Source organism: Furipterus horrens, unplaced genomic scaffold (genome assembly GCF_987537825.1).
Source record: "Furipterus horrens unplaced genomic scaffold, mFurHor1.1.pri manual_scaffold_17, whole genome shotgun sequence".
Lineage (NCBI taxonomy): Eukaryota > Metazoa > Chordata > Mammalia > Chiroptera > Furipteridae > Furipterus > Furipterus horrens.
This window is the reverse complement of record NW_028327187.1, coordinates 109,471,235-109,492,312: the sequence shown is the minus strand read 5'-3', so window position 1 is coordinate 109,492,312 and position 21,078 is coordinate 109,471,235. Positions and strand designations below refer to the sequence as shown.

Below are 21,078 nucleotides of genomic sequence, written 5' to 3'. Positions count from 1 at the left end.
TTTCACATAATAATGGTTTGGTGATGATGAACTCCTTTAGCTTTACCTTGTCTGGGAAGCACTTTATCTGCCCTTCCATTCTAAATGATAGCTTTGCTGAATACAATAATCTTGGTTGTAGGTCCTTGCTTTTCATCACCTTGAATACTCTTGCCAGTCCCTTCTAGCCTGCAAAGTTTCTTTTGAGAAATCAGCTGACAGCCTTATGGGAACTCTTTTGTAGGTAACTCTCTTCTCTTCTCTTGCTGCTTTAAGGTTCTCTTTATCTTCAACTTTTAAGGTTCTCTTTATCTTCAACTTTTGGCATTTTAATTATGATGTGTCTTGGTGTGGTCCTCTTTGGGTCTAGCTTGTTTGGGAGTCTGAGCTTCTTGGACTTGTATGTCTATTTCCTTTGCCAAATTAGGGAAGTTTTCTTTTATTATTTTTTCAAATAAGTTTTCAGTTTCTTGCTCTTCCTCTTCTCCTGGCATCCCTATGATTTGGATGTTGGTACATTTGGAAATGTCCAAGAATTTCTTAAGCCTATCCTTGTTTTTGTTTTGTTTTTTTAATTCTTTTTTCTTCTTGCTGTTCTGATTGGAATGCTTTTTTCTTCCTTATGTTCCAAATCGTTGATCTGATACTCAGTTTCATCCCTTCCACTGTTGGTTTCCTATAGATTTTTCTTTACTTTATTTAATGTAACCTTCATTTCTGCCTGGGTCTTTTTTTATGCTGTTGCTGTACTCAATGAGTTCTTTGAGCATCCTGATAACCACTGTTTTGAACTCTGCATCTGATAAGTTGGTTATCTCCATGTCATTTAATTCTTTTTCTGGAGTTTTGTTCTGTTCTTTCATTTGGGTCATATTTCTTTGTCTCCTCCCTGTGTTTGTTTCTGTATATTAGGTAGAGCTGTTTGACTCCCTGTCTTAGTAGTGTGGCCTATTGTAGAAGAGCAGACCTGTAAATTGTGTGGGGTGGAGCCTTACACGATCTCCAGGGCGGGGCAACCTACTTCACCACTTTGTGGCTCTATGTGGGGGGAGTGCTCAGAGAGGGGACAGTGCTACTGCCTGGCTATTGGAAGTTTGCCTAGGAGGAAGCTATCTCCCAGCACTCGCCCTGTTTGCACTTTTAAATGAAAAAATCAAGCTAGTATATTATATTTTATTTTATTTTATTTTTTAGTATATCATATTTTAAAGTGATAAGTAGATATCGTAGTGTAATCTCCAGAGTGGTTGTTCTCACCATCTCAGCTATCCAGAATCCACATTTATAAAATAGGCCACTCTTACTCTCTTAAGAAGACAAAGTATATAAATATGTTTGGAAAGATTGCTGTCAAAATTGGGCTAAAAATCGATGCTTAAACAGTAAACCATATTAATTCGAAACCCCAGTAGTTAAGTGAAGAATGGCTGTTATTCACTTGCACAATCCCAGGCTTTTTATTTTTATAAAGTTATTAATATATTGGTATCCATTATTGCTTGCCATCCTAAGTCACAAAATTATTCACTGATTTTCTCTTCTCAAACATTAATTGACCACCCTAGTGACACTGCCAGAGGAGGAGAGGTGGCAAGGAAAGTGTCACAGAGTAATTGATGCCTCTCTCCTCTTCAATTGTCCTTCATGCTGCTCCCAGAACAATTATGCTAAAGTCCCCGGAGTCTGACCCTCCATCAAAACTGTGGGTCTCCTGCCTTGAGTCTGTGAGCAGTTTGAAGTCACACTCCTTGTTATTCCTACACCTAACATAGGGCCTGGCACATACAAAGTACTCTGTTAATATTGGTTGACTTTGATTCAGTAAGTTTTAATTCCTTCCCTTTTTTAGATGAGTCCTTTAAATTCTCTCTTTCCTTTTGACTGCTTAGAGAAATAGCTATTGTGTGCATCCTGTGTCCATTCAGGAAGCAGACTGTTACCCCCACCTCAACTGTTTTATCAGCCCTGGATAATGTGCCAGGTGACTCGCTAGCTGATCCTTCTTAAATCTCCTTTCCCTGAGATTTATGTGATCACCCACTCGCCCTTCCTTGTCTTGTGATGCATCTCTTCGATCTGTCTGTTGTTGTACAATTAGCTCAGCTCAGCATGTAACTGTTGATCGTTCCAGATGGACCTGCATGGTCAAGAATTCAAATTTGAGACATATTATGGGATACCCTCTTACCCACTGGATGCAGTACTGGTTGTAAATGTTCAAGCCTCTCTTCATCCTTTTGCATAGCACAGCTTTTCAGGGACCTGTGTTGGCAGCTTCTCTCATCTCTGTCTCTGAGTCTCCCCCGGGCTTTTCTGCCTCTGGTTTCTCTGTTAGTTGTCTGTATGTGTATGTTTCAGTGTAGTTTTTCCCTCTCTTTGTTTTTTATTTCTCTGTCTCCCTCTCTCCCACTTTTGTGCACACTCTGCCTGACGTCCTTCTGTGTGTTTTGTGATGTGTGCACACTGACGCTTTACTCCTAGCTTTCATCCTCTAGTTCAAGGGTAATTTATTTTCTTTTCTGTTTTGGCCTCTGGGATCTCTCCCAGCCTGGATCTTGGCCCCACCACCTCTGCTCAGCTTCAGTTTGAAGATCTTTTCCTCATTATTCTCCCTCCATCCCAGGCTCCAGTTTATCCTGTGCCTCTGAAAAGACACTGCAAGAAGTTTTTGATTCATCTTCCCTGTGTTTGGGGTTATAAGGAACAATAGACACTGGGCTTTTTTGTCCTGCTCCTTCTCTTTCACTACCCTCTCCCACCCCCATTCTCTCACTTCCATCTTATTAGATAGACTCTTCTTCCCATCTCAAATTATGCTCCTCCTAGGACCAGTGTCTCAAGCCTTCACTTCCTCTCTTGCCAGTGTTAACATTCTTATAGTAACACCCATTCCCTTCCTGAGGTTGCAGTCATGATGAACCTGTCCCCCTTAAAGATTTCCTGAATTGGCAGAAAGCTCTCTTACTACTGACCCTCAAAAGACCTTTGAGATTTTGTTAGACTTTCATTCTGATTGGTTAAGACCATAGAAGGTCTTAACCTGTTAATCTGAATTACTTTGCTGTGCAGATCCAAGTATGGTAGGACATAAGCTATAGCATAAGCAAATAATTCTTTAATCTCTGGAGGTTGCAGAACATGAAAAATAGCATTGCTGGTTGGACTTGACGCTTTCTGAGGTTCCTTTCAATCCTAATGGTCCTGCTTTTGTGGTTTCAGCAAACTACATCGCCCTGCTGTGTTCTCTAGAACCCTCACATGACTGAATGCTATGGCTTGGAGCTGGAATTTAGGGCAGTCTGTCTTTAGGCTTCATGCAAGAGGGTTTCATCTCCTTAATCTCAAAGGTATTTGTCAGAACAAAGTGTAACTGAATTCCCGGAGTCTAGGCCCAGTCTGTCATCGGGACAAGACCACAACACTGCACTTAAAGAATCTTTTAACTTTTCACTTATTTTATTCTCACCCATTACATCATGTCTGAAGTTTTCTGGTTTTCAAAATTGTAAATGGATTATTCAGTGTTCCAATACTCATTATTTTATTGGTTGTGTTGTACTATAAAGCTTTCACTTCAGAACTTTGGACTTTATCACTGATGTTTAAATCTACAGGTCCTGTTGAGTTTCAGGAACACATGGGCTTATAGTACATACTTTTACTTCCTTGGGATTTCCATTACCTTTTACGCTAAACACTGTAGAAGAAATGATCATTGTTCCTTCAAACAGTCATGGTGTTTACTTCCTATTTCTCTCTCATCCCCACCTCCTGTCTTTGATCTTGAGTTCTTGGTTTTTCAAATAAATTTTTTTTTGTGGTTTATAAAACTTTTTATTATACCTCCAGTACATTTTGGTGTTGAAATGAAAAAGAAGAAACAATAAATCACCAGAATAATTCTCTTACCCAAAGACGATAGCTGTTAAGATTTTGTTTTATTTCTTCCTGCCTTTAAAAAATGTATGCATATGAACATATATATTCCTTTTTCAAAATTACAGTTAGGTTCATATTATATAGAAAGTTTTGAATCCTGCTATTTTTATTTTCACTTAGTATTGTAGTTTGACTATTCCTTCATATTAGTGAAAATTCTTTGACAATGTGATTTATTTTTAATAGCTTCGTGCTATTTTCTACCGTGCAGATCTGTAATAGTTTACAGAGATGTTTTCTGCCTTCACACAGATTTAATCAAGTAAAGGATGCTGCTTTGCTCATGTTTTCTTAGATGTTCTAGTAACTTCTTCTCTGTTAGGTGTTCTAAAACCATAAATATGAACGAACTGTCACCTTTAATATTTCTACTCTTGATTTTAGACACCAGTTAGTAGAAGGAATCCAGTCATTTGAGAAAATGATTTTCCACAGTCACATAGATAATTGAAGTTTAAAATAGAGCCAGTGGAATGTGCCTTTAAAAAAATAATACCATTTGAGCTGTTTTTAAAAACTGTAAATTAAATTAATTAATATAGGGCCTCTGTTAACATCCAAGTAACCAACTTGTTGGGGCCAAGGTATCTTGTTTACAGTCTTTTAATAGCTCCTATTTGTATTAAAATGCCTGATTGGTGTCAGTATATGAAGCTTAATGCCAATATTTTCAATTAGAGGCTTTTTTTCCAGAAGAATCATTTGTATTAAGCATTTTTCCTATCTGTTTTTTTTTTTCTTACCTTATGTATTTTTTTTTTAGTTTTAACAAATAGATATAAGATTTTTATGAAGGAATTGTCCAGTTTCAGGCAAATTTTACTTCCATTTACAATGTTTCTATAGCAGCATTGATTTTTTTTTTCAATGTTCAGTACCTTGGCAAGCCACTAATAATGAACTTGTTAAGCTGGTTTTAAGAAGCTAAATAGAAAAATGAAGATAATGAAAAATGTTTCTGCTCTTTCCATTGGAGGGCTACAGAAAAGGCTTCATTTAGACCGTGTACTCTTCAGACTCCTAATTCTAAGGTTTTCAACAGCATGAAAATAGTCCTGCAGCAGAGTTACAGATAATTTGTAATAATGCTCAAATTACTAGTTCGAATGAGTCTGTGTCAAAGGCTAATCATTAACAATGGTTGATTAGATTCAGTTCCTCTTGTGCTTTTAAGATGCTCTTTACCTGTGCCCTTGAATCTTCATGGCTGTTTGAACCCGGAATCATGCATTTTTTATCTTCATTATATTTGTCATATGATGGTAGGAGAATGATTGAAAAATCAATATGATAAAAATGTCTTCCCATTTAGGAAAAGTCCTGAAAACATTAGTCATTCTGAACAACTCAAGGAAAAGGAAAAACAAGGCTTTTTCAGGTCAATGAAAAAGAAAAAGAAGAAATCTCAAACAGTAAGTAGATGGCTAATTTCTATATACAATGGCATACTAGTCTGTCCTAATCTGTGGGTATTTTCCATTTCGTACAAGGCAATCAGAGTGAATTATTTTCTTACTGAGACTAACATGCATACACTGTAAATGTTTCTTTCCCAAATTCTATATGACTATCCTTCTGTTACAGAGCTTTTTCTAGAGTCAACAGAATCACCAGGAATAGAAGAAATTTTATTTAGATGAGAGAGAACACTTTAAACCGCTCTTAATAAATGTCTTAGCTATATGGATTTGTATTCATGTAAAAACTATGAAGCCACAGGATTTATTTCTTGTGGGGGATTAAAGATATGTGAAATCTCAGTAAATGGTTTTGTTTTATGTTTGAATCTTAGAAGTCATAACTAACCATCATTCATTATTCTCCCCTGGCTGGATATGCAATTTCTATGTTGATAAGTGCACTTCTGGGCTGCAGAGTTACAGAGAGGAGATAGTATTTGACATTTCAGGGCTTGCTTTAGTAAGAAGACATGTTTATTTTATGATTGAACTGTGGAATTGAACGAGTCTTAGCTCCTGGGAGCCCTCCGCCTGAACCCAGGGCTGGCTCCATGGAACCGTGCACATCACATCAGTGAACCACCCAAGCAAGGATTGTGCTGGTTAGTGACATGAGAAAGCATAGGGAAGCCAGGCCTGCAGGCCAGCAGGCACTTCTTTACCCACGTGAGGCCTGCTCTCCCTTTGCTTTATGACATCTTCTAGACTAGACAATCCTGAGTTGGACATTTTTAATGGTTTTGTTTCTAGTTTTATGTTACACATGACTGACTGTCATTTATTTAAAATGGAAAAAGGCTTCTAGGATTATGAATCAATGGTAAGTAAAGATGAGATATACCAAAAATGATGGTAGCAAAGAAAAGCACTGAAAGTAAGGACTTCTGTCTCACAGGTTACCTTTCTAGATTATTCTTTCACTTATTTGTTGAATTTATATATTTTATTATAAAGTAAATATGGGCTCATTATAGAACACTTGAGGGGAAAAAAATGATCATTTCTAATCTTACCACCCTATCGCAACTAGTGTTAGGATTTTGGTGTATTTCCTCTTAGCTTTTTAGCCTATGTATACAGTTATGGGAAAAGGGTGGGCTTTTTGTTTTGTTTTAATTTGTTTTAAATAATAGTAATTATTGTAGTACAATTTTACATTTTGGCTTTTAATAGTATATCTAACTATCAGTGCGACATGTATGTTACTACATAGATTTTATTATCTTCATTTTAATGGCTACATGAAGTGTTTATTTTTTAAGAACTGCCTATTGTCTCTAACTGAAACTCACTTAAAGCAGATTTTCAAATCAAAATACCACCGAATAAAATATTATTACATTTGTTATATAGACTGGATGAATAAAACAGACCTGATTTAAAGTAGAAAAGCTCAAAATATTTAAAGTCCTAATAAAATAGTACCTTTATTGTCTATGGAATATTTACCCATCATGAACATTGAACTTAGACTACTTCCTTTTAACCACTCTTATTTTTATTTTAATGTTTTTGTTCTTAACCTCATGTCTATAGCCATTTGTGGGGTGGTTAAGTGAAGAAAGTGTCAGAAACCAAGGAATTGAAGATGTTTTTGTGTATAGATTTGGCTTTTGATGTCTGTCTGTCTTAGACCAACATTAAATTTAAAGCCCCAGGCTCTCTGTGGCCTGAGTCGAATATATACATGTTGACTGACTCTATTATTAAGGATTTGGTTCAAATTTTAGATATTGAAATAATAAAGATTAGGGTAAATAGGAAAATTATTGTTATCTAACATGCTTTCCACTTGAACTTACTTTTTAAAGGTTTTCATACATTTCATGTTTGATATGTAAAGTAATTGCACAATATCTTTATACAGGCCAGTACTTTAAGTCTTCCAAACCAGAAGTTTTTTGTACCTCTGGATTTTTTTACTTAAAAAATGTTTTTAAGGACTTTGATATCTATAGTTGGATTTCCAAAGAGTATTTAGTATATCCTGCCAGACTTCAGGCTTCTAAGCCTGACATTTCGTTAACTCTGTCCCTTTCAAATGAGTAGAAATTATAATTAAAGTTAGCTTTTTTCAGTTCTCAGAACTCAGCAAAAGAAAACTGGGTAACAGCTTTGAAAGATTTAGAGCTTTGTGGCATTTGCATAAGGTTCAGAACAGGGGAAATCTGATTCCCAATGCGCATAGAGAAGCAGGACATTTTAAAGCCTCAATGGGTCCTAAATCTAGTTTAACCCTTTTATTTCGCTGATATAGGAACTGCCCAGGCAAGTTGTGATCTACCCGAAGTCGCACTATCAGTTGAGAGGACTAGAGGTGGGTTCTCCTGACTAGCAGGCCCAGGCTCAGTCCCTGCCACTGGCCCACCTCTGTGGACAGCCTCCAACCATTTGCTCCTGGGGGCTCTCTTGTGGCCTCATTAGTGATGCGAGTTAAACTCTTCCCTGGGACCCCATCATGGGAACAGCAAACTTCATGGACTATTTTACTCAAATCTTCTCATATATGCACCCATAAAAGATCATTGGAATACCTTCACATGCATTCTACTTCTCTGACAGTTGAGATATCCATAACAGGGAAAAGTAGTGCCAAAAAATAATTTTGTATTGCAAAGGTGCCTGCTTTGACTCAAGCAAATCTGGAAGCCGCCTTGAGAAATCTGGCTTCAGTTCCATATCTAGAGAGTTACATAAGCCCTCAGAGCATATGGTGACTCTGCCAACTTGGTAGTTGTACGCGACTTAGTATCTATCTCAACTGGTAACCATGCTTCGGTTTAAAGACTGAACTTTCTCTTTCTTCACTTTGAAATCCCATATTCTGAATTGTGCCAGTTATTTTCCACGGGGTGAATATTTCTAACAGCATAGAACCAGGCTTCTTCCTTGTTGGTAGAATCCTGCAACAGTGATCTTTCTTTTCTGAATGATGTGTTCTGGTTCAAAAGTTGACCATGTTCTAAGGGATCTACAGTATCTTTTTTTCCCCCTAATAGGTAGATTGCATGGTAGATTGTTTAGTTGCTGACATCTTCTCTAGCAATTAGGAAGAGATTAAAGTTCATCAATAGCTCTTTAAACACAATTCTTTATAATAATTATATTTCTGATAATAACTAAATCCTTTAATGTTTTGTAAGCTTAATGTGAGTGATGTGTGTAGGTTTTCATGCATTCCTTCTGTAGGTGTTGATCATGACCACATGTTCTCTATATATGTAGAAGTTTTTTGCATGTCTTAAATTACATTGTTGGCATCTTCATGTCCAGGTGAGAAATGACACTGTACCCACTCTAGATGCACACACAGCACAGAGATTCTTTCAGTGACTTGATATTTAACAATTTGAGGGCTTCCAAGGGCTAGAAATTTCAGTAAGAACACCTTTTTTTCTTTTCCTTTTGCAATTAGTTTATTTGTATCTTATATTGCAGACAGATTCCACCAACGGGGAGAATCCAAGCATCAAGAAATCCCTCTTTCCTCTTTTTAATTCAAAGAATCATTTAAAGCATAGTTCTTCTTTGAAAAAGCTTCCTGTAGTCACTCCACCCATGGTACCCATTTTTACGTATGGTAGCCCTGAAAACTGCTCCAGTAAACTTGTTTTACTGATGACAACAGCATGTCTTTTATTTTCATGGGGTCATATTCTCTTTGTGCTAGTTAAGTACCTGAGCCAGTTCCATAAATTCACTGAGATATAAATTCTTTGCCATTCTGGATTTTCTGAGTCGGTTAAGGAGGTTGAAGCATAAAAAACTATTAAGCAAACAAACTAGTGAAAGGCTAGTTTGGGTTGTCTGATTAGCCAATTGTCGGCAGACAGCGTTCATAAAACCCCTTATTTCCTGTAAAGAACTCAATTAACATTTACAATTAACAAATATCTTTTTGTTTGGCTCACAATGTGTGTTAACACTTGGTTGGCAGTTTGTTTCTTTGAAACCAAGTTGGCATTGACCAAATTGAGTGAGCTAGCCGGCTCCATGAAAAAACAGCTTCTGTTAGTGTTAGTAGGTGATTTATTTTTTTCTTGCCTGGCTCTAGCTTTTACTGGTCACTTGGTTTAAAGCCAAGGCTTTTGCTTGACATTTGGCGTTATTCTCCTGTGTTCCCTAAAATCGGTGAACAGACAAATTGCATTCATCTGGAACTTGTGGCACAAATTTCCACCATTTTCATCGTGCATAATGCTAGACCCAGATTCTTTACTGGGCAGTGTCTTGTGATTATGATTCAAACCATACTTTTCCATTTTGCTACCCCTGAAAACCTGCTAGACTTCTCTGAGTACCAGCAAACACAGTGTCTGGATCATTTTCCCAGCAGGAACAAATTTTTGTTTTATTGAACTGGTTCATAACCTAACTGCAATGTGGAATGAGGATACGACAGCAATTCCTGGTACAGCCCAATTTAACTGCTCTCTCTTACAGCGATTAAAACTAACAGCATGGGAATGCTTTAAGGGTTGAGGTTTTAACAAAGCTGCATGACATCTGCCAATTTTTCCTAATGCAAGGAAAATTATTAAGAGGGCAGCAGAATTTAACTAGCATCACTTGCATTGTGATGGGAGAGTTTGGGGGTTTTTTAATTGGGTTTTTTTCTTTCTTGTTTTTTTTTTTGTTGTTGTTGTTGTTTGTTTGAGGGTTCTGTGGGGAAGGGGGTTGAGTTTTGGTTTGGTTTGATTTGCTTTTGTTCTTCTCTTGGGTGTGGCTCCATATCTTAATTAGGCTTATTGGTGTGCTGATTGAATCCTTGTCTATATTCTACTCTAGGTGCCCAATTCTGAAGGCCCTGATCTTCTGACATTGCAGAAAGCCATTCACTCTGCTAGCACCCCAAGCAGCAGACCAAAGGAGTGGCGTCCTGAGAAGATCTCTGATCTACAGACCCAAGTGAGTGGTACCTACATCACTGCTATACTCTTAGATTGCAGTGATCCTTTCTCCTAAGGGGAGGGGGCAGGGTTGAGAAATTTGGCCTCTCAGTGTTACAGTAAGGCTAAGAGTCTCCCCAGGATATACCCTCACTAATAGCCAGGTACATCTTACGGGTAAATCTTGCATCAGTTACCCTTGTCCTATTAGAGAGAAAAGTGAGCTTCTGTTAGGCTTTGCTTAGCTAGGTGTAGGGCTAGGGGTGGGATTAAGGGATAAATAAGAAATAGTACAGCCCTGGTTTGTGTGGCTCAGTGGATTGAGCATCGGCCTGCAAACCAGAGGGTCGCCCTGCAAACCAATGGGTTGCCGGTTCTATTCCCAGTCAGGACACATGCCTGGGTTTCGGGCCAGGTCCCCAGTTGGGGTTGCATGTGAAGCAACCACACATAGATGTTTCTCTCCCTCTCTTCCTCCCTTCCCCTCTAAAAATAAATAAATAAAATCATTAAAAAAAAAAAAGAAGAAATGGCCCCACTCACAAATACTCTGATGTCTAGGAGAGACAGAAATTCCATAAATGACCATAATTGGTGGTAAAAAGCGAGGCATGCCATAAAATATAGGGGAAGATGAAAAGAGGTAGCAGGAAGATTAAGGTTTCATTAAAAGTGGTAGTATATGAATTGGGCCTTGAAAGATAGATATGATAATCATCCTTGAAAGATTTAGCCCTGGCTGGTGTGGTTCAGTGGATTGAGTGCCAGCCTGCAAACCAAGAAGTTGCCAGTTTGATTCCCAGCCAGGGCACATGCTTGGGTTGTGAGCCAGGTCCCCAGCTGGGGGCATGAAAGGCAACCGATTGATGTTTCTCTCCTTTTTCTCCCTCCTTTCCTCTCTCTCTAAAAATAAATAAAGTAAGTCTTTTTTTTAAAGAAAGCATATTTAAACTTTTGAAATCCATACTCTTTTTGATAGAAAACAGGCAGTTTCATTAGGAAGCACATATTAGATAGTATGTAGAATCACTGTTATAATGGGGGAAGAAGCAGAAACCAAATCCATAAATTTTTCAGGTAACTGAGATTTATCTTTTTTAAACAACTTTTTTTTTGAAAGTTAAAAATATTGTATCTTTTTAATATCCCATAATGAGCATAGTAACATAATCTAACTTGTTTTTTTTTTTTTTATCACATTCAATATTTTATAAATCCATTATTCCTCTACTGTGATTTCTGACAGCCCTAATGAGCGCTTGAAGGCTGTTGGGTTACTTGTGATTTGGAGGAAGAGGGTCTAGTATCTTTTTATACCTTTGCTGTTTACTCTTTAATTGTAAGCTGTTACTTAGTACTGCTGGAAGGAGTTCTCCAAAGTTTGATTGTATTTGCCCAGCCGTTTATATATTCTGCTTCTAACATAATTAAATGTAGGCTTGGGGGCAGAGGGGAATAGAGAACCAGATACCCAAGTTATTGGGTATGTATCCAAATGAAGAGCACAAGGCTCTAAGTGTGAACCTGATGTCCTATTCCCAATTTTAAAAAGAAGAGTACAGGGCTTTAGAACCATCTTTGTATAACCACTTCTTTTGTCAAAAGGTTCTTTTCAGATAATTTCCTATCTCTAACTGAACCCATATTATTGTATAGTTGACTCTTGAACAACATGGGGGTTAAGGGGCACCGACCTCTTGCACAAAAATCTGCTTTTAACTTTTGACTCCCCCATAACTTTAGTTGTCTCTTGATATCTGCCAGCAATAGGTTCCAGGACCCCCTGTGTATACCAAAATCTGTGGATGCTCAAGTCCCTTATATAAAGATAGTGTAAATCAATGCATACAGTCAGCCCTTTGTATCCTCAGACTCCCAACCACAGGTGGAAAGTAGTACAGGTATTTGTTTTTAAAAATCCATGTATAAGTGGACCCACGTAGTTCAAACCCATGTTGTTCAAGAGCCAACTATAATTGCTGAATAGTTACATGTAGTCAGGGCTATAAACACCACCAGAAATCTCATTATGTTATCATACCAATTTCATTTAAAAAAACAAACAAAGAACACACTTTTGAGCACTTGTGGTGTGCAGTGTATTATGTCACCTCCCGTGGGGACCACAGACCTTTCTTGGACAGACTTTAGAATCGTCATGGAGGATGCTTCCCTAGGAGCGATTTCTACTTGAGTCAGTTCTCAAGCTGTTTCCCTTGGATTTCAGTGCTCTGTTCCATCAAATCTTGTAATGTTTCTGGATATCAGCATTAAGGTAAAATGGCAGAAAGGAAACATTTGGTTTTGCACTGTCAAGAGAAAGGGAAATTTTGGGAGGTAAGAACAGAGGAGGATAGACACTTTGTAACCAGAAACCACTCTGCTGTACACCCGAAACCAATACAAAATAATATTAAATGGAAACTGCAATTGAAAAAAAAGTTTAATGTAAAAAATAATAAAAAGCTAAAACAAACAAAAAACAGAGAGGATACATAAGTTTTAGCTGAGTGTGTTGCTACCTAATTGGAACTTTTTTTTTTTTTTTTCCAGTTTCTCTTACAGCTAGCTGTGGTCAGATGGCTGAGCCCTGGCCATTGAAATAAAAGTGGCAGGTTTACGTGGCACTATTGGGAAGTCTTCTCAAAAGGGAAAGTTATATCCCTTCTTTGCTTCTTCCTGCTGGTTTAAGCATGAGATCCTCCTCCCCCTCTAAAGCTGGGATGCAGCCAGATAGAAGGGGCCTAAGCCTTTCATCAGCCACACACCAGCTCCAGATTTCTTATCTGGGTTTCTAGGCTTTTTCATTATCTTGTCTGGAAAAGAACAGAAGAACAGATAAGGCTGCACTAGGCCTTCCTTCCCCACAGGGCCCACTCTGCCTGATTCCAGGCAGTCATCTCAGATCTGCTCGTTTTCTCCCAACTTTCTGGTCTACCTTACACACACTTTCCTCTTGTCTTCCAGAGCCAGCCATTAAAATCACTGCGTAAGCTGTTGCACCTCTCTTCAGCTTCCAATCACCCGGCTGCTGCGGACCCCCGCTTCCAGCCCTTAACAGCTCAACAAGTCAAAAATGCCTTCTCAGAAATTCGGATTCACTCCCTGAGCCAGGCCTCTGGTGGGAGCAGTAACATCCGGCAGGAGCCCACACCAAAGGGCAGGCCAGCCCTTCAGCTGCCAGGTCAGATGGACCCTGGATGGCATGTGTCCTCTGTGACCCGCAGTGCCACAGAAGGGCCTTCCTACTCTGAACAGCTGGGAGCCAAGAGTGGGCCAAATGGGCACCCTTATAACAGAACAAATCGATCTCGAATGCCAAACCTGAATGATTTAAAAGAGACAGCCTTGTAATGTGTGCTTGAGGCTGAGGTGGGGGGTTGGGTGGACAAGCCAGTTGTGGGGGGAAGGGAGGGGCTTAGAGGGTGGGGTGGGTAATGGGCTGGGCCAGGGTGGTAAGCCAGTATTTTCAGCTTTATGAAGGTGTGTGCAATATTGTATGTGTGGAGCCATCTGGCTCCTCACAGCCACAAATGCTAGTCAGGGATCTTAGAGCCACAGGAGTTCCTTAGGGATTGCCAGTCTCCACGGGTCTTGTGTGAGAATGGATAGAGTGTGCCATTGAGGAAGAAGACATTCTTGCCAGTTTCTCCCTCTTACATTCCAGCTGTAGTGCAATCCCTGTTGAACTTGGGAAATCCAGGACATGTTCTGGCACTGCAAGGGAAAGAAAAATCCGTGTTGACTGATGCCCTTACCACAGGTTTTTTTCTGCCTAGACTAAATGTGGGGTTTATTGTAATCCAAGAGTATCCCTTTGAAGGGTTAGCAGATGAACTAACTGTATGTCTTAAATTGTTTTCTAAACTTCCATATTTGATAGGATTTGTAACATTTATTTATAATTAATTAATATTGTACTGTTATAATCACACCTTTTATGTTAAATGTAAAGTTATTTTGAGCTGTTTGGAACATTGTGAAGCAGTGAGACAGCTACAGTAGTTTCTATAAAAACTAAACAGTAACATTTATATATTGCATCAGGAGTATTTTATTCTATATATAAATATATATATGATAAATATCTGTCTGTTTTATAAATATAATCACTTAAAGTATCGCTATGACACTCTGCCATATTTTTATACATTTGTAATATGAAGTGAGTATTATACTTCTAATCAAGGGAGTTGAATTGTGGCTATATGTGACTGTAACAGTAGGAACCTTGCTCACCTTTAGGCCGCAGCAGTAGCCTCTAGACATGCTCCTTGGTAGCAGACGGGATGTAGCATCTCCTTCCAAACCCACAGGGGAAGAAAGTGGGCTAGGCCAGTGAGAACTCTGGTAGGCCTCGTCTCTGTCCTCACACAGTTGGCTCCTCTTCATGTCCAGGGACATTTCTTGCCCCTAAGGGAAACAGATCTAGGCTTACTTATGGGTCTTTGTAGAGAGAATGTGCTCTTCTACTTAGCATTAGTGTAGAGTGTTGACCAAAGATTTGCCAGTGAACATTCCTAGTTGCAAGGTTATAAAAGGCCCCTGTCTGCAGATCTGACAGACCAGCTCTATGTTCCTGAATCCTGTGCAATGTACCAGAGACCCTTGGTTGGGGTGGGAGTAGGGGCATGAGATACATGTGTGGTGTTTCTGTTTCTGAATACTTCATTTGTTACTGCTCTTTCCAAGATACTGAAAAGGCTCCTGAAGCAATTCTAGATGTAGAGAAAATTGCTATATCCACATTGTCTTCCTGGGACTGTCCACATACAATAAGGTTACACACACACACACATACACATACACACGGTCAAAATAGGACTTCTCTTTCCCTCATTTGATCTCCTTCAATTCCCAAGTTCCTCTCAAGTGTCATCAAGGCCTTTGGCCAACAAAGGTTATAGCCCTGTGTCCCTGGACCATCCTTGACAGAAATCGCTCAACACTATCATCCATCAAGAGCATTAGATTTTTGGAAGTAGTCTCCTAGCAATAATATTTTTAAAGGTCCCCTCCCATTCCTCAAAGAGGTAATGTCTCAGTATTTATTACTTGTCCCAGGATTCTGAGAGCATCAGCCCCTGAATCAAGTCAGCTATAACTGAAATGTGCTATTACTGTTCTCCCTCCCCCATGATTTTGAGAATCATAGCTCTGATGATTATGAAGATTATAAAGAAAATGTCTTAGTTTCTTTGAAGCTTAAATTGTGTGTATACTGCATTTTATATAACTACTATAATGATGTGTATTGATTATATATAGAGGTCATTTTAAGGTGCTTTTTATTTAATTTAATAAGTGTAATAGGCACTAAAATGAAACTCAAATGGGTACTATTATTGAAACAATTTGATTCAAACCAATAGTTTGCATGCTCTTTGGTTCTTTTTATATCTTTTTTCTTTTACCAGTTCAGTACTGTTCGAGTAGCTCTGTATTCTGGCTTTTCCCAGGCAGCTGCTCTGTTATATAAGTGATGTGGACCCTAGGAGTTTTTGCCTGAATACTAATGACTCTAAAAAGGGTGTATAACTCTTCTTTTTCATACTAGATCTGTACCTTGTATTCCCCCCTTGCGAACCAGAAACTACATTTTTTTTCCCCTCTGGAAAGACTTCTCACTGTGCTGTGCGCTTAGGAACTGCGCAGTCACATTGCCACGCTGTGGCATTTGAGGCTCGTCGTCACCTAGCGGCTGGTTTCCCATGTTTTCATCCTTGTTAACACTGGGATCTCAGATGTTTGCAGATCATTTCTATTCCTGATGGTTCTTCAAAGAAGGGCTAGAATAATTGCCTTCTACCTAGAGCAAAGTAAACCTAACTGATGAAGAGTCAATACATACTTTTCGTACATTCCCAGATTTGAGCCAGAAAATATCTACAGTCTTTTCAACTCGTGTTTTTGAGGTAGCTCTTTTATCCTCTTTCCAGCTTTTGTCCATTCTGACTTTTCATTGACCTTAGTGAGCTGTAAAGTAAACTTCAGTCTGCATTTCTTGCAGGTATAATGTTTTACCTTCTCGCACAGGGGAATGGGAATGGTCAAGTTTCCTCTCAAATCTAATGGGCCCTCTCTTAGCTTTTAACTGTTATTTTCCTCTGTCGATGAATTATCTATCTCACAGAAATTGCTATCCATGATAAGGACTTGATTTAAAGTCACAAAAGCTTGCATTTTCTTTAGGAAGGGAAATTTTTTATGACATCTGTATTCTGTTATCTGCCCTAACTTCCTAAAGAATAAAAAAGTTGAATACAGGCTTATGAATTACTTTGTTTTATACAAGTATCACTGGTGTCCCTTTGAAAAGAAAGTCTGCTTTGCCGCTTTTCTATTTTTGCTTTACCACCATCCTCATTTTTTCCTCTCAGAAATTCTACGTGAACTTTCACTGAATCTTGTTTGGTGTCATTCTGAGGTTTAGAGCCTCTCTCCAGAGCTCCAGACCAAAAGTACTTTGTACTAAGGGGCCCAAGTGAGCTGTCACTACAGCAGTGGTTCTTAACCAGGGCCAATTCTGCTTCCAGCAACATTTGGCTATGTCAGGAGACATGTTAGGTTGTTATAACTGGCTGTGGTGGGGTGCTACTGGCATGTAGTTAGTAGAGGCCAGGGGTGCTGCTACACATCCTACATGAACAGGATCCCCCCACAAACCAAAATGATCCAGCCCCAAATGTCAGTGGTGCTGATGTTGAGAACCCCGCTCTACTGTATTCCACCGGTCCGCAGAGCTCGGCTCTGTCCTTATCTCTCCAAGCTAGGAAACTGCAGGTATGAATTATTCAGCATCTCCTTCTCTTAAAGAATCTTCTACCACTATTTTTGAATCCCTGTAATAGTATTGTTTGTTTTCATTGTCTTAGGCCTACTAAAAGGTACATCCTTCAGGAGGAAACCAGAGTTACTTTATAGGTGTTTGAGAGCTTAAATTCTAGGTCAGCATCCTTAGAAAATCTTTCATGGAGCCATGATGCTTATATTTAGAAGTGAGCAGCAGCCTGGCAGATTGGCATGATTTTTACCAACTGCTCAAAGGCATCCATGGCTTTTAGCTGTGTCTCCCAAAAGAAAATGTGTTTGTTTTTAATTTAAGTCATTTAATAGCTCTTTACAAATATTGGCACATGACAGACTGATTAGAAGCAAAAATCTCTGTATTGGTGGTTGTGATGTGGCTGTTATAGGAGTATTTGTGCTGTACGCTTTGGTCAAATCTGTTTTCAAACCTGCTTTAAGTCTCACCATATGCAGTTGTACTTTCATTCTAAGCTGAGAGCTATGCTGGTTAGTTTCTAGTCACGTCATGTATTATAAAGTTTGTCGTGGTTGTAGAGTTAGCCAGTTTAGCATGTTCCTATTCTGAAAATTAGTGGACTTCTCTAGGAAATGCTAGCCCGTGTTCCTGTCCCACCTCCTCTTAGTTAATGTCATAGTATCCTCACTTCTTAAACTAGTTTTTAGAGTAAATAAGGAAAAAAGCCATTTATTTTCTTCTAGCTATGTATTGAGAATGACTCATAAGTGTACAGCGTTTTTTAAAGGCCAGAGGATTACTGTTCAAGTGCATAGAAAGCACTGTTTATTTCTGTTCACTTAGGTCCTGGTGGTGACCCAACTTTCAGCAAGGGCACTCGCTCGCTGCGACGTATTCCTAGAGCTCATCTGGGACTCAGAAATCTGCATATTCTCTCCTGATCAGAACATTTTTTCTGGAGAGCACTGCTTTTATATCTAGAAGTTCATTACTTCCTGCATTATAGTGGGATATTGAGCTCCATGTGAGCACTAAGATCCACAGACTCATACTTTTGTGAACTGGGAATGTGGTATGATACACTGAACCAAGTCAGAAAATACTGAAATATTTCCTTACCTCCTTCAGTTCATCACTAATTAAGTGTATAGGCAGAGAAAACTTATTTAACAGTTAAAACCAAATGGTTTCTTTTAAAGGGGCAGCAGAAGAGACAGTACAAATGTTATAAGTGTACTGTTGCTAATCCCAGGGCCAGAATCTCACAAGATGCTCTCAGAGACTTCAAGGGCCAAATTACAAAGCAACAACTTGTAAGTGGTTCTGATTTTTTCTTTTCGCGTCTTGACCAGCTGAGCTATAGACTATCTTGAGGTCTGATTCAGCTGGGTAAAAAATTCTGTCTCAGAAACCATGAGTAAATACAAGAAAACGAAGCTGTGACAGGACGAGTCCCTCGTCTGTCTGTATACACACAATGTGGTGACAGTAAGGTGGCTAGGAAACTCTGGGCCTGCTGCCCTGTTCTATTTCTTCTTTTTTTAATTGAATGTACTATAAAAGATCATAGACTTTTGTGCGAAGTCAGTTACTACGTGAATATTCATTTCCCATAGTGCTTTGTTAATTCATCAGCATTAGGCCTGGTCCTGACTCTACCTTTTCCACTCCGGGCACCGACCCACTTTTCTGTGTATTTCCTATAGGCTATTAAATATGATCACGACCTGCCTTGTATTTTCATTCATTAACTGTTTACTCCCAGATTTGAGGGAGGTTTGTCTTTTTGTTTTGCCAGAAAAAAATTTGTAATAGTTGCACGTTGGATTTCTAGGGCCAGAGAGCTGCGTTAGTGAAACTGGTTTCACTTCTAAGGCCCTTCATTACCTACAAGGTTAAGCTCTCTGAATCCCATTTGATCCTTGGGTCATATTTTGATCCTCCTTTGGAATCTGAAAAAAAAACGGTCTCCGTGTTGTATGCAGATTAGAAGTTGCCTTGTTTGCTACTCTTCCAGCGCAGAGTATCAGGGAGAAAGAGGCCTTATCTGTTCCTCCATCCCCTCCGTTTTGACAGACTGCTAAGAATTCCTCAGGACTTCTTTTGGTTTGGGATTGTACTTTCCCAAGAGCCTGATGTGATTCATTTCAGGCATAGACAAGCTTGTCCTAGTGTTCTGCTTCAGGGTTAATCAGACGAAACCCAAGAATAGAAAAGGTAGATGCCTTGAAATTTGTCCCTGTTAAGGGATTAAAGTGTTTATCGCCAGAGTTGTCAGAAGCTCCAGTTACAAAGCATTCAGAAGGTCAAGAAAAAAAAAAAGATGCTTTTCCTTCTGGAGAATTTTGAAGTTCTCCACAATGGCTTAGGTTTTCCAAAGTGGAAAGCAAAGTTTGTACAAAATCCATTTTCACTAGAGATACATGATTGATTATATAAAGTCCTCTCAGTCTATTTCCCTCTCCTTATTTCCTCCTTGGTCACTGATGGAATCATGCTGGAGGGGTAATGCTGTGATTGCAAGAAGTCAGTTCTCACTGTAAACTTGGATTGATTAACAGAAACAATTAAACCAAACAAAATAGTGGCCCCTAATTCCTATCTCCAAGAATTGCTTTTGTGCCATTTTGAATTCAGGTAGTTATTCTGTATATACTTAGAAGACTATTTTGAGCTTCTTCTATCTCTAGGAAGTTTGAAGGTGGTACCTGGGAAGACATAGGGCAGGGTGACTTTGAGAACCCCGCTCATGCATGAAAACAAAAATAGGGATAAGCCAGAATGATGTAACATCCAAATTTGTGGTAGTTGAAGAATCAGTGGAAATTCTTAATTGCACAGACTTTATAAATCCATAATACAAAGTGTAATTCCATACTTTTTACTGTGGCAAGGGTGTGCTGTGGTGTTAACCTTTTTAATTTTTGGATCCAAACTGAATTTAAAGTGTTGAATATTTAAATTCCTCACAAGCTAATTATGAACCATTTGTAAAGTGTTTATATAACTCTTTGTATCATGTGTTGGTACATCTTATCAAGTTTTTTCTGGCATGTATTCCATTCTAAACTTCTGTAAAATTTCTTATCGTTGCTGTAAATATTATACAAATACCTATTCCGTGGTAACCTTAATTATCAGCATGAAATGGTTAATTTTTACTGAGCACAATGTATTTTTGAATGGATCTCCCCAAATGTCTTTAATAAAATGCAGATTTTGCACTGACTGATGTGATTGTGAAGCCATCCCAGTCTTGAGCACTGTTGTCCCTCCAGTTTGAATAGCAGGCGACTCTACAGTTAGGTCCTTCTTTGTAAAGAACTGGTTGGGATTCAAATGAGGGATAATGGGCCTTTGAAGTTGGAATCAGTTTAAGGGACTGAAATTAATGTAAAGCAGGGCAAATCCTGTTATTTAATGATGTTGATAATTTTTTGTATTTATAAAGCTTTTTTCCCCTTCTGGCAGTTTGAAAACTGGTTTCTTTTACACGTGAGTGTTGTCTCCTTTCCATGCTCCTAGTCATTCACTTAGCGGGTTGGGGAGGGTGGGAGGAAATGCTAGCCTTCTGTTTTCGGTGCCTTGGATTTCCAACATGGACACCTTAATAAGGATTTCTTTATGTTGAAGAAAAGGGGGTTGGCTGACTTCTTCTGTAAAGGGCCAAATAGTAAATATTTGAGGCTCAGGGAGCAATCGGGTCTCCGGCTACTCAACTTTGCCATTGTAGTGCAAAGGCAGCATTTGTAAATGATGGTTGTGTCTGTGTTCTAGTAGAACTAGTTAAAAAAACAGGACCGGCACCAGATTTACTAACCTGTTCTTGGCCTTCACTTCTATCTTTAAGGATAAGAACACCTATTGAGTAAATGCCGAATCAGGAAGGAAAGAACTTAAATTTTGTGATACCGTATCTAAAAATTCTCTTTCTTCATCTTTCTTAACAAAGGATAGCAGCTAAAACCTAGTGCTTGGCATTCTTATAAGCACTGTGTCATCAACTTCTTTGCTCCAGGTTTCTCCCTTAAGTCATGGAAACCTG

General features: G+C 38.8%; 1 protein-coding gene across 2 annotated transcripts in view; it reads left to right on the top strand.

Annotated features, from left to right (window-relative positions):
- CDKL5 (cyclin dependent kinase like 5) overlaps positions 1-13,654 on the top strand; it is a 109,981-nt gene extending 96,327 nt beyond the window's left edge. Inside the window, exons 15-18 of one of the 2 annotated variants that reach the window (XM_090264457.1) lie at positions 5,231-5,330; positions 8,817-8,939; positions 10,167-10,286; positions 13,235-13,654. In XM_090264457.1, the coding sequence (XP_090120583.1) occupies positions 5,231-5,330; positions 8,817-8,939; positions 10,167-10,286; positions 13,235-13,621 (730 nt within the window). In that variant the 3' untranslated portion in view covers positions 13,622-13,654. The remainder of the gene's footprint in view (positions 1-5,230; positions 5,331-8,816; positions 8,940-10,166; positions 10,287-13,234) is intronic. The other variant, XM_090264458.1, reaches the window with a different exon arrangement.
- The last annotated feature ends 7,424 nt before the right edge of the window (positions 13,655-21,078 follow it).